Here is a 14,306-nt window from a genome sequence, read left to right on the forward strand (position 1 = left end):
CGCTTATCAAAGAAGAATGCTGTGCTTATATTCCTGACAATCATCATGAGATAAATAACCACCTAGAGGTAATTCAGCAAGTATCAGCCATGAATGAACCAGGCCCAAACCCACTGACGGACTTTTTCCAGAATCTATTTGGGGGGGTGGGGTTCCATCCTAATGAATATTCTGATTGCCATTTGTGTGGGTATACTCCTAATAGGAGCATGTGTTTGCTGTGGGATTCCCTGCATGAAAAGCCTAATCAAAGATTTTGTTGATGTATCTGTTACTGAAACTTTTTACCAAGATATTGAGATTGAAAGATTGATCTTGGATGACGCTTTTTCTGAAGTATAGATTGAATAACTCACCTAGCTGAAAATCCTGAGTGGAAAAGGCTAGGAGATGAAATGACACTATGCATACTTCAAAATAGAATAAAAAGTATTAATAGGGGGGAAAATGTTAGAAAAATGTGTATTTGAATATATGAGAAATGCTAGTTTAAAAGCAAAGTAGTATATAATGCATTTTATTCTATTAATCATATAACAGTACAAATTAATTCATGTGTAAATGTAAGTAGTTTTGAAACTGCAGTGTGGCTTGAAGCAAAGCTGATCTCTGACCCTGGCAGAATGCTAGTTTAGCAAGTTTGATGTTTATGTTTTTCACAAGTGATTATCTGCTGGGTCAGGAAATTAAATGTGTGAAATAATGAAATCTTCTGCTCTTTCCTGTTGGAATGATTTGGCCTTGTATATGTGTTACTAAGATAGCACGCAGCTGTGTGAGAAAGTGTAACAGAGAACAAAGACTGAAGCTGCTATTGTATTCGAACTGATATGAAACCTTGAACAAGTAACTTTACAGAAAGACAATATGACTGACCAGCTGGGTAGCAAGGCCGTATTGTATCTAGAGGAAAAGTTTTTTAAAATATACAGCATCAGCAGATTTAATGAATGAAGGCTTGTAAACTAAAGTGATGTAGATGCCCTGTGACATTTCACGTCAGTAAGGTGGGCATAGCTTAAATGTTAAACCTATATAAAATTGTGTGCTTCCTGTTTCATGTCAGACAAAATTCTGTACTTGTATGTTTTTTGCCTCCTGGTGTACACTAGTAAATTTTGAATCTGAACCTCCTGTGTATTGAATTCTTAATTTTATTTAACAAAAGAGTACTTTGAGGGGCTGATGAATGAAGAGAATGAGAGGGAGAGAAGGCTGGATGATGTGCAGATTATTAGTCATGAAGTGCAATGGATTAGCAAGGAGGAAGTAAGGATAGCTATGAAGAGGATGAAGAATGGAAAGGCTGTTGGTCCAGATGACATACCTGTAGAAGCGTGGAGGTGTTTAGGTGAAATGGCAGTGGAGTTTTTAACTAGATTGTTTAATGAAATCTTGGAAAATGAGAGGATGCCTGAGGAATGGAGAAAAAGTGTTTTGGTACCGATTTTTAAGAATAACGGTGATGTGTAGAGCTGTAGTAACTATAGAGGGATTAAATTGATCAGTCACAGCATGAAGTTATGGGAAAGAGTAGTGGAAGCTAGGTTAAGAAGGGACGTGATGATTAGTGATCAGCAGTATGGTTTTATGCCAGGAAAGAGCACTACAGATGCAATGTTTGCTCGGAGAGTGTTGATGGAGAAGTACAGAGAAGGTCAGAAGGAGTTGCATTGTGTCCTTACGCTCAGAGAAAGCATATGACAGGGTGCCTAGAGAGAAGTTGTGGTATTGTATGAGGAAGTCGGTAGCGTTAGAGAAGTATGTAAGAGTGATACAGGATATGTGCAAGGGTAGTGTGACAGCGGTGAGGTCTGCAGTGGGAGTGATGGATGCGTTTAAGGTGGAGGTGGGATTACATCAAGGATCAGCTCTGAGCCCTTTCTTATTTGCAATGGTGATGGACAGGTTGTCAGATGAGATCAGACAGGAGTCCCCATGGACTATGATGTTTGCAGATGACATTGTGATATGTAGTGAGAGTAGGGGACAGGTGGAGGAGACCCTGGAGAGGTGGAGAAATGCTCTAGAGAGAAGAGGAATGAAGGTCAGCAGGACTAAGACAGAATATATGTGTGTGAATGAGAAGGAGGATAGAGGAATGGTGAGGATGCAGGGAGTAGAGGTGGCGAAGGTGGATGAGTTTAAATACTTGGGATCAATAGTTCAGAGTAATGGTGAGTGTGGAAGAGAGGTGAACAAGAGAGTACAGGCAGGATGGAGTGGGTGGAGAAGAGTGTCAGGAGTGATTTGTGACAGACCAGTTCCAGTAAGAGTGAAAGGGAAGGTCTGCAAGAGGGTAGTGAGACCAGCTATGTTATATGGGTTGGAGACAGTGGCACTGACAAACAGGCAGGAGTCAGAGCTGGACATGGCAGAGTTAAAGATGTTAAGATTTGCACTGAGTGTGACGAGGGTGGACAGGATTAGGAATAAGTATATTAGAGGATCAGCCCAGGTTGGAAGGTTTGGAGACAAAGTCAGAGAGGCAAGATTACATTGGTTTGGACATGTAGTGAGGAGGGATGCTGAGTATATTGGGAAAAATATGCTAAGAATGAAGCTGCCAGGTAACAGGAAAAGAGGAAGGATTAAGATAAGGTTTATGGATGTGGTGAGAGAGGACATGCAGGTGGTTGGTGTGACAGAACAAGATGCAGAGGACAGGAAGAAATGGAAACAGATGAACCCCTGTGGCAACCCCTAATGGGAGCAGCCAAAAGAAGAAGACTCTTACTTTTGGTCAAAAGTATTTTCCTTTTATTAAAAAGCTTGTTGATATTATGGTCCCACCATGTGGGTTTGTTTCTGGGATTTGACCTTTACTTGTTCCTGCAGGGTATAACTGCATCTATTCAGCTGTTTGCATGCCGGTACAGTGTGGTGATGTACATTTCTGCATATTCAGAGTTAACTGAGTATGGTGGGGATTTGAAGATTGCCAATGTATCACTTAGGAGAAGGTAGTTTGTCTTAAATAAATTTCTAAATGTGTGTTGGGTAGAATAGATCTCTGGTTTCAGTTTTATTTTGAAGGAGACTGCTTTATGGTCAAACTTAACAAGTGATGAAGATATGAAAGTGATGGTGTATGATGCTTCCATATTAGTAAGGACAAGATCCAAAATGTTATTTCCCCTAGTGGGTACTCTTGACTAATTGTTTAGGGTATTTGTATTGACCAAAGCCCAGGAATCTCTGGCTTGTGCACTAGTGGTGGTGTAGGTTTCCTAGTCATTCCTCTCAGCTGTACAGATTTTCACAGAATGTCCAGATTTTTGCCTCATATTTTTGGTCCTTTTTTCATAAACGTTTTCTTTTCTGGCAAATCTTTAAAGCTTAAAGTTAGAAAATAATGACAGGCATTTGAGTTTCTGACTTCATACCCTTCAGAAAAATTCATAATAATGCAAAACCTGTTATTCTATCAACTTTCTAAGTTTGTAAGAGCTATATTTAAAAATTTACCCTATTTTTGGGTCTTTGTCCCACTTTTCTTTATGGCTTCGTCCAGATTTCTTGCTCTAAGAGGTTGAGAGGTATGTTTCTATTCTATGGTTGGATGTTTTAAATCACCTAGGGAAATGGTATTTGGTTTAATATGGAGTGATTCTAGTTCCTATAGACTGGTGTTATGGCTTTCTTTTGTCATAGAGGGAGGTATACAGCTAGCTAATATATGATACAGGGTCTTTCTGATGATTATTTGGACAAGAAAGAGCTCTAGTGCACCATGCTGCTTTACCAGTCTTGATTTAAATCTATACTGAATACAGACTGATACACCACCAATTTTTCACCCTCCTGTGCAGTAGCTGGTTTAAACACATGGCAGGTATTATTGCCCTGCACAGCCAGAGTGCTGTCTTCTATTTTAAATCATGTCTCAGTCACTATACAGATGTCAATGTCTTCAAAGGTGAGAATGGATTGTAGGGAGTGGAGTTATTTGTTCAGGCTGCTAGCATTGATCAGTAACACCTTCATATTTTCCTTTGCTTGTTTCATTAAGTTGGAAGGTTTATCAGGTTGGCATTGCCTAAAAAAGGCACTATGGGTGGACAAAGTCTTTGCCAATAATCAAAACTCAGGAGGGGAAAGATGCAGGCCATCTCTGGTGAAACAGGGTAGTCTACAGATCATATCCTCCCAGGCTGAGAAATACCTCTGAATGACACCAAAAACTAAACCAATTATTGAAGTCAATTATTTTTTGCTCATATTGCAGCGTCATCCTTGGAGAAGGTAGAATGCTGCTCAGTGCCTTGGACACATGGTCTGAGAGCTCCATCATGTTCCTCTTCATATAATCCAGGGATGTACACCTCAAGTCACTGGCACTGGCTTGAACTAGGACAGAGTCATACTGGTACTTGTGATCAAGGACTTGAGTTCATATGCGATCTGATGAATCCTGGCACCAGACAAGCAACTAACTGTCACTCTTACCTTGCTCAGCCAGGTAAGAGCCACATCTGTATATCATACATTCATACCTCTCAACCTCTTAGAACACGAAACCTGGACAAAGCCATAAAAATGGGGGGACAAAGGTTCAAAATCTCTCTGTATGTAAGACACTGTACACCCAGGAAGATGTAACTGATGTCTACCCTCTGTCTACTTTTCCATTTCACACTGCTCAGGCAGTGGACTGTGATAATTTGACAATTCTTGTTCTGGATTTGCAACAGCTACCGTCTTGTGTGATGTAAGGTAGACCTAGAGTTTCTCCTTCTTGAGTGTTTGGGTGATTGGGTTGAAATATACGAAACAATGTCACTCACAATGGAACTATACACTATGTTTTCCCTCTAGACCACAGAGACAGTGCTGATATGGGTCTTGGTCTCTGATCTCATAGTTAAACAAACACTTCTTGTATTTCTTAGACATCAAACATCAGAGGGCTTCCACAATGAACACTGGGAATGAAAAGATAAACATAGGAGATGCAGAAAAGAACTGGTGGGCATAGCAGATGAGCATGTACTAGTCACATGACATCATCGTGCACTGATAGAAGGTGAATGTGCTCAAGAGCTAAACAGAAAAAGGAAGCGAACAAGGGACTGCAAGAAAAAGTATCCCAATAATCAATATCCTGAGAAGGAAATAGGGTTGCCACCTTTTCAGTTGCCCAAAGTGGGACATTTTTTGTAGAAATGTCAGATTTTGCAGGGCAGAACATACCCACAGCCAGTACAAAAGACAGAACTTCACTTTTTTGCCTAAATAAAAGCTTATTCTTGTAGCATTATAGTTGCTTATTCTGTTTCTTATAACATTTAGGTGTTTCAGATGCAAAATAACTGTTTTATGCAACTATTAAAGAAAATATAGAAAATATTTTGTCCTAAAAATCTCAGGATATTTGCCATTTTTTCAATTTTTTTGCAGCACACAACTGCCCAAAGAGGGACTGTCCCTCGCAAAGTGGGACAGGTGGTAACCCTAGAAGGAAACCTGATTTTAGATCTGCTTGTTACAGTTCACGTTTTGACAAAAAGATCTTGTTAAAAATGTGGTTTCTCCAAACATTATAGCTATGTTGTGATGCAGTCTATATTTGGGGATAATAGAAAACCTAATTTATCTTTGGGGTTACAGCAAAGCCTCAAGTTAAACTTGTAGCTTTCTGTACACATTAGGCAGAATGATTGCTTTTATCTGATTTATCCTGATTCCAAAATACTCAGCTCAGGACTGAATTTGCACTTTGAGGTGTGTCATGGAAGTTATAGATAATCATCTCATCTGTAAACCAGTAAAGTTTGCTAGAAATATACGTTTCTCAAAAGATGGTACCACATCTACAAAAGGCAGAGAAGAATCAAAAATGGGAGTGTGGATGGAAACCGTGTCCAAATTTCATTGAATGATGATCTCTAACTCCCATATCTACCTGGCATTTAAGTTCTCAAAATACTAACTCCCAAGGTGGCTAGGTAGCTGACAGAAATGACTACACCAGAGACACAGACTGCATTTTGTACAGAACCACTAACTAAATGGTTGAGGTTCATAGTTGATCTGGGCCTTGTAATTACCATGCACCAGTAATCTAGATGTTTCCAGACCCAAGCTTTGTGATGAAAAACATGGCTTACTGCAGGAATTTGTGTCATTAGCTCAACTGTATAAAGGGAGGGAGGTCTGCCTACAACCCAAAATACCCAGTTCAGGTAGTGGCCAGGATACTGCTGGAACAAGCAGGGAAGTGAGAGAAATGGCAAGGCTAAACCTGCTAGCATATTGAGATGCAGATCCTGGAGATATATATATATATATATATATATATATATATATTGGATTGAGGCAGGAGACTTGCTGGGATGAATCTGGTTTATAATGGAGATGAGCTCTTGATTGGTTACATCACACAAATGGCATACCCTCACCCCTCCCCGTATTGACCTAGCATTGAGACATATATGTGGGATATATGAGGCTGAAAAACAGGCTGCCTGGATGACAATATAACGTGATCTTGGTGACAGATGATCAGCAAATAAGGCAGAAGGGACTAGGGAGTAAAGAATTAGCTAAAAATAGTTCTACTGACAAAAAATATCCTACAGCTGTTATTTGAACTACCATGCATGCTTTTAGTTACCCACTTTAATTACTCAACTTGTGAACAACATGTTATGTAGGATATTTTCATAGCTTCACCCAGTACATATATATTCTAGATGATACATTATTACGTAAGGTATAAGAAGCATCCACAATCTAAAAGGCATTTCTAGTTAGCATAATCAAGCTTCAACAGGGCATGTATTTATATGTTGTGACTCTTATTATAACAAAAGTGAAAGTATTCTTGTAACTTGGTCTCAAATTACTAGCTTCCTGTTAAAGCAACACTGCAGCTGGGTTACCATAATGGTTAATACGCATTCTGTTGTCTACAGCTTCATCTAACTATGGTTGTGATACTCATTTTCTTAATCACTTTTTTCAGCTCTTCCCGTAAGTATTTCAATAATTCTCACTTTCTAAGTGAATGAAAGCATGGGCAAAGTGCCATGTGAAACTTATAAGGGAACTCTGCAAACTATTTCAGCTTTACAGAGGAATATAGGGAGCGTCATAAAAGTATTTTAGACGTTCATACAGAGATTTAATTTGCCTGCTTGTACAGACTGAAAGCAATACGAAAGAAAAGGCAATATTTGAGGAGTGCTAACACTACAGCAGAAATTAAAGCAATGAACTGCATGTAAGCTTCATCCTGTCACGTGTGTCTGATTCCATTAATTTCTACTTGTGAAATCTTATGACTAAGTCTCTGAGGTAACAGTACGTATATGAGGTAGTGTGCTTAAATCATTAAAAAGTAACTAGAATGATTTATGCTTGAGAACGAATTAAATTTAAGTAAGACATTTTATTTTGGCGTTTCGAAGAGCAATATTTTTCTTTTCTCGATTTTCAAACCAAAACAATTGCAGCATTCTAAGTCATTAGCAGTCTTTGATACTCTGTTCTTTCTTTACTTGATTTGGAGTAGGAGGTGTGCTGATTTATTTATTTTTTCAACCAAGACCTCTTCACGCAAAGGGCCCAATTCCAAGAGAGTTACTGTTTGGACATAGTTTCACTGGATTACGCAATGACTCCCTTGGTGTTTTTTTTTTTTATTAGTAATCTCTTAAAGAGATACAACCCTTTTCTTGCTTTGGCAGGCTAGAGTGGGTACATTATGTGCTTACATAAAGGGTTTAAAATACTTTGTTGCAGACATCTGTCTCCCACTTATTCACTGCCTCAGACCTCCTTGATTACGACAGTTAAGTCAAGTATGTATAAGACAATGTGACAGTTTCCAAAATGAAACAATGCATATGCTTTTTTATAAATTTTAATAGCAAGCAAAAATAAAGTGCAAATAACGTACAGCAATATAATACACACTATCGCTGTCACTCATGCACTACCCAATTAGCTACTCTATTTACTACAGAGGATTTTAATTGTACACTGTACAAATTTAGTACATTCTATGCAGTTCTGGTGAGTCCACATCTGCATGTTTATATTGGCTATGAAATGGATGCAAACTTAAAAGATGGTGTTTTGAACTGAGCAGATGTTCATTTGCATTTTGCCAGCTGTGCACTGCAGTAGGTTTTATACTGTAATGTGGTCTTGGCTTGCATAAAACTCTTTTACTTCAAGGGAAGCAGATACTGTAACCCAATTCTAATACCACATAATTTTTATTTAACATTTGTTGACCGGGAAAGTCCGACTAGGTTCCACAGATCCTGTTTTCAGCGGAGGCCCGGGGAGAAATGCTCCAGAAGCATGTCTTTAGAATGTGGGTGGAAACCGGAGTACCCGGAGGAAACCCACGCGAACACAGGGAGAACATGCAAACTCCACACAAAAGGCACCCCAGCCGAGAATCAAACCGGAGAACCTCTTGCTGTGAGGCGACAGCATTAACCACTGCACCACTGTGCCGCCCGTTGATAATGACCATATACTATCTTCTGTCTACACTGACAAAGTGCAAGAAAAGTATACTGCATGCATGTATGCATACATACATACTATGGTATCAGTGACTTGCCCTCAGTTAAATCGTGATTAGACTTGCCTATGTTAAGCCCCAAATTACCGATGATGCTTAACAAGGTATGAATGTCTATCCTGGCACTCATCACACCATGCATGTCACTGCACTGTCCATCTATTATTAGTGGAGGGTGACTTATTATCTCTACGGTCAGTCTTCTCCTATCTGGATGGCTACAGTCATATATTTATAAACTGAAAAAGACGTGCATTATTTTATTTTATTTTGATGTTGTCTGCAATACTGATATCTCTGCAGTACTGTAAGTGGTTATCATATGTATTGGTGATATAGGTTCATAGGTGAATACTAGACTAACTGCCCTGAAGGGCAATTCCCTTACCAAGATTTGTATTCCTACACTTCTCATTTGTGAATGAATGCTTCTAGTGTCATACTGTTGTATACTGAAAGGGGAAAAGTCTCTGTCCAGTAGTAGCACATAGGTAGTCCTTGATCTCAGCTGCATTTCAATAGGAAAGGATGAGCTTTCTTTTACATGGATGGGGGGTCTGTTCCAGAGTAGATGTATCCTGTTCCATTCTCTACAAACCATTATGTTCATGTTGCAGAAGAGGTTAAGTTCTCTGGATTGAGTACTTCTGATACCATTTGAGGTCTATTAATACTGGATCAGGGGATGCCTTACTGGCCAGGTACACGTCACCTCTTACTAGTCTATAGGAGACTTAGTTTAGTAATAGATCTTTGAGGCAGTCCATGTAGGACATCTGCTTTAGGCCCTGTATTCTCTTTGTAAGGAACCTCTGATGGTGCTCTAAGTTGTTCCATATGTCTGAAAAAGTATATACCACTAAAAGAATCATCCTGAATGTGTGTGCTAGCAACCCTATCAGTTACCACAGCTCTCATATTTTTGTTTGTTTGTTTGTTTTGTTTTTGTTTCCAAATCTCTAACTACTGGATCAACTCTTATGGGTGTATTGGCAATGTGGTAATTTCCCAGGTCAGTCGGTTTCCCAAAAGATACAATACTGGACTTTTTGGCATTTAGCTTTAGCCCATGACTCTGACACCAGTTATTTGTTAGGGACAAGCCCTCCTGGAGAATGGAAGAGTCTTTTAGGGATTCAGTGATGGCTTCCAGTTTGCAGTTATCCTCAGACTTGGTCAGCCAAAGACTTTTTATCATTTGCTTGGACTTCTGAGAAGTAGATGCCAAACAGAAGAGGTCTCAGCACTGAACTCTGGGGGATGCCACTGGTGAATGGTCTTTTTGTGGAGGTAGTTTCCCTTATCTTGTCTTCCTGTGTCCTATTTGTGAGCCTGTTGGCAATCTAGTTAGTGATATAGGGGTTTAATTTAGGAACATTTTCTACAATGTCTGACTGTGATACTGTGTCAAAAGCTTTGACCAGGTCTACACAGGCAGTATTGCCTTTGACTATTGCTTTGGTGACTCTTCTGAAAAAGTCCACTAGATTAACTAAGCATTATCTGTTTTTGACAAAACCAAACTGGGATGGGTTAATTTTCTGGAGGCTTCCTATGTCCTTACTGATTCTAAAATAAGTCCTTCCATGGCTTTACATAAGAGGCTGGTCAGATGTACAGGATGGTAGTTACCTGGGTTGGTGGATGGCCCTCCTTTGTGTAGGAGTATGACAGTTGCTGTTCTCCATTCACTTAGTACGAATCCCATTTGGAAGTTGAGGTTGAACAATATTGTTATGGGTACGGGTAAGTCATGTTTCATGCTATTCAGGATACATCCAGGTATATTGTCAGGACCCAAAGATGCAGTATGTTTGGCTTTTGAGAGAGTTTCCAGGACTTAGTCCTGAGTAATGCCTCAGGGAGCATTGTTTTTTGACATTTCTTGTGAGATATTCAGGGGTGGGATGGGGGCTGAAGTTGGAGCAGAACATATCAGCCAGCAGGTTTGATATATCTTCAGCTTCAGTATAGGTGATGTCATTCAGAATCAGCTCAGTGCACTGCTGCATCATGCTTTTGAAATTACAGACACCTCTGAAGAAGGCCTTATGGTTGTCCATGGCCTATGTGGCTATTTTTGCTTCAAATTTTGCCTTGGTGGCTTTAGTTAGACTCCTGAGCTGGGACATCTCACTTCCACTCACCTTCTGTATCAGCTAGTGGGATCGGGTTTTCTAAATTTCCAGCCAGAGATGTTCAAATACTATACAGTACAAGAGTTGAAAATCCCTAGAGCCTCAGTAAGTTTATGATCTCAATGGAAGGGAAAGGATTAAGGGCTGCTATGTGGGCTTTTTCAAGACCTTAAAATATGATGGTTAGTTTGATGTAACAAGCAGGGAAACCAATTCCAAAACAAACCATTGTGAAATTTAATTCAAATCTAGCATGAAGCTAGGTGAGACACTGATATACTGTTTTTTATGTGGCAGTGTAGGTATAAGGATCATTCTATTGGGTATGAAATGCACCATCAGAACAGGAAATTATTGATTCGAATACAGTTATCTTTTAACTCCAACCCTAGCCTGCTCTCCTGTGCCGTGCTGCCTTCCCATGGTTAAGCGCTTCTTTTATTCTTTACAGATATCTCTTTCTGTCCCTTGACATGAATTACACTGCAACAAGACCTTTAGGAGTCAAGTTCTAAAACAACTATTCCATTCATTATCAGAGCCCTAGATAACTTTTATGCCTTTTGCTCCTTCTTCAGGCACCACCTAATCAGTATGTCTACATAATGATTCCCAGTTGGTTTTATAAGAACTATAGACAAACCCCATTCATGGTCTGCTAGAACTTGCTAGAAAATGAAAATTGTAATATACAAATCTGGCTGATATGCTGCACTAGGAATATATGCTGAATTAGATTTAATCATTCTGAACAAACTTCTAACTACAGAGTGCCTTGATTTTCAAGTTACTCAATGCCCATTGTTTATAATGTCATGTTAAACAGCAAAGGGTTCAGTAATTATGAATGTGCTTTTCTTCATTAAAGACCTTTTCAGTGAAGGCATTTTGCCAAGGCTGACAAACCAAAACAGAAAGTCAATGAAGATGATTTTACACATGGAGGCAAAGACCTCATGCACACAACAATGGATAGGGTCTTCTCCCCTGCAGCTCCCTACTAATACAGCTTACTATCAAGGTCACCAAATCTTGGTGTAACTCATAAAATCTTCATTGAGTTATCCATTTGGTCTGTTAGTCTCAAACAAACAGGCTTCACTGATCTAGTCCTTAAACTAACTGATCAATCACCAATAATTAATCTTTCATCAAAATTACAGTATCATGCAGGTGTAATTTATTTTGTTCTTTTCAAATTACTTGTGCTATGGCTGAAAATGTCCAATTTGCAAGCCAGAACACTTACTCAATTAACAATGGAAAACAAATAAATAAATAAGTAAGTAAATAAATAAATAGAGAAGCATGTGTTTGAAAGCTAGAAAATGCTTACTTGGCTGCAATGCAAAAATGTGACCTACTGCAACGTCATTGGTTCATAGTTTCATAGCTTGCAATATACCCATTACGCTTTTTGAAGCTTATCCACTGCAATCTGTCTGGTATATGCAGCTAGTTAACCCTGCCCATAAGGGATTGGGGGACTAGGTCTAGAGTTAATTTGTAGTAGTTTTCCATTTGTTTTTCTAAGTTAAATTGAACCACAACAAGGTATGTGCTTTGATTTATACAAAGCGAGAGTTGGTTCCAGTGGTGCAGATATTTTGGGGAGAGATATCTTTCATGCCAACAAGTCCTATTTATTTAGATACCTTAATCTTATATTTGCTTTACTAACAGTTTTACAGATATGTGGTAAAATAAAACAAAATTATGTCATTTACAGACCAGGCATAAATCATCTGGAGGAATCAGGATGAGACAGAGAAAAGAGGTAGAGCTTATAGACAGTCTGAGTAATTTTGGAAGCTCATAGTTGAGATTGTTTTAATGAGGAAACACTTAGACTTTTAAAATGAGCAGGTATATGACAATTTGTGGGTCTATATTACCAAAGCGAAACACCCTATGCGCGAATACCTAAACATCGGCCCCTATACCGTGAACCGCGAAAATCCCGAATGCACTAAACAGTGAAAAAAAAATATTGAACTGTCATAGTCGGCCAACCCCACCACCCGCTACATACTACCTACCCAAACAAAATAAATAAACCACATACATACACTAACCAAACCCTACTTAAAACCCTAACGTAAAGCACCAAAACCCTACTTCTAACCTACACTAAACCCCACATACACAACTACCTATGCACTATCCTTAACCCCTCCCTAACCCTAAGGTCCGTAACTATCGCACTCTTCCCCTACAGACATACACCTAAACAAAATAAATAATACACATACATACACTTAAATCCCCCCTACATCTAACACTACACTAAATCTTACATACATTACCTATCTATGCACTTACCTTAACCCAAATCCTAACACTAAAGTCCTATCTATCGCACACTTACCTTACGGAGCTATATCGCAGGCGGGCCAACCAAAACAAATCAACATTTCAAAATTCACGGTTTTGGACGTTCTCTGTTTACGTACTTTGCGCAATATGGTTCAACGTTTTCATATTCGCGTAAACAGAGTTTCGATCCTGTAACAGGAAACCGCAATTTGTGCATAATATTTTAGAATGGGGCTGAGGTAAAGGAGAGGAGTGGAATGGAATGATGACCTCTTTTGACCAACAAAAGATGCCTTTATTAATCAGACTGGCACAGTATAAGGCTTTCCTAAAGGCAGATGTTATGTGTTGATCAAAGGAGAGTTCTTTATCCACAAAGGTGCCTAGGTCTGTAATGACGCATCCTGTTTTAAAGGGATGTTATTTATAAGGCAGGTGTGAAAAAGTTTCTGTTTCTTAAAGTATTTAGCTTTGGACTGTAATCCTGATACCATGAGCTTGCCCTAGTTATGGCCTTTTGTCAGATCCTAATGTCTTCAGTCATACTGATGATGGCTGCAGTACTCCACAGAAGTGCATATCAAATAGACATAGTCCCAAAACAGACCCCTGGAGTATATCATTGGTGACAAGTTTTTTTACAGGATAGTTTGGCATTAACTCTAATAGAGTAGTGATCAGCTGGCAATCCATCAGGTTAAATCCTACAGATTCTAAGAAACTTATTCTCCTGCTCCACCCATTATCTACTTGCTCGACTGTGAAAACTACTCCACTCTACGAGGGTACTAAATCACCTAATAACTTAAAAGACTCTGGACCCTTGCACTCTTCTCCATACCCACCTCCTACAGATTCTAAGAAACTTATTCTCCTGCTCCACCCATTATCTACTTGCTCGACTGTGAAAACTACTCCACTCTCTGAGGGTACTAAATCACCTAATAACTTAAAAGACTCTGGAACCTTGCACTCTTCTCCATACCCACCTCCTACAGATTCTAAGAAACTTATTCTCCTGCTCCACCCATTATCTACTTGCTCGACTGTGAAAACTACTCCACTCTACGAGGGTACTAAATCACCTAATAACTTAAAAGACTCTGGACCCTTGCACTCTTCTCCATACCCACCTCCTACAGATTCTAAGAAATTTTCTCCTGTACCAGCTTATTGTCCTGCTCCACCCATTATCTACTTGCTCGACTGTGAAAACTACTCCACTCTACGAGGGTACTAAATCACCTAAATAACTTAAAAGACTCTGGACCCTTACACTCTTCTCCATACCCACCTCCTACAGATTCTAA

The 14,306-nt window shown here is 39.2% G+C and overlaps 1 protein-coding gene across 4 annotated transcripts in view; it reads left to right on the forward strand.

Annotated features, from left to right (window-relative positions):
* The first annotated feature begins 6,821 nt into the window (after positions 1–6,821).
* The window catches only part of LOC122813971, a 1,592,156-nt gene continuing 1,584,671 nt past the window's right edge, over positions 6,822–14,306 (forward strand). For 3 of the 4 annotated variants that reach the window (XM_044086526.1, XM_044086527.1, XM_044086529.1), the window contains exon 1: positions 6,822–6,975. In XM_044086526.1, coding sequence (XP_043942461.1) covers positions 6,930–6,975 — 46 coding nt within the window. In that variant the 5' untranslated portion in view covers positions 6,822–6,929. The remainder of the gene's footprint in view (positions 6,976–14,306) is intronic. The other variant, XM_044086528.1, reaches the window with a different exon arrangement.

Source organism: Protopterus annectens, chromosome 10.part0 (assembly GCF_019279795.1).
Source record: "Protopterus annectens isolate FY-2018-M chromosome 10.part0, PAN1.0, whole genome shotgun sequence".
Taxonomy (NCBI): domain Eukaryota; kingdom Metazoa; phylum Chordata; order Ceratodontiformes; family Protopteridae; genus Protopterus; species Protopterus annectens.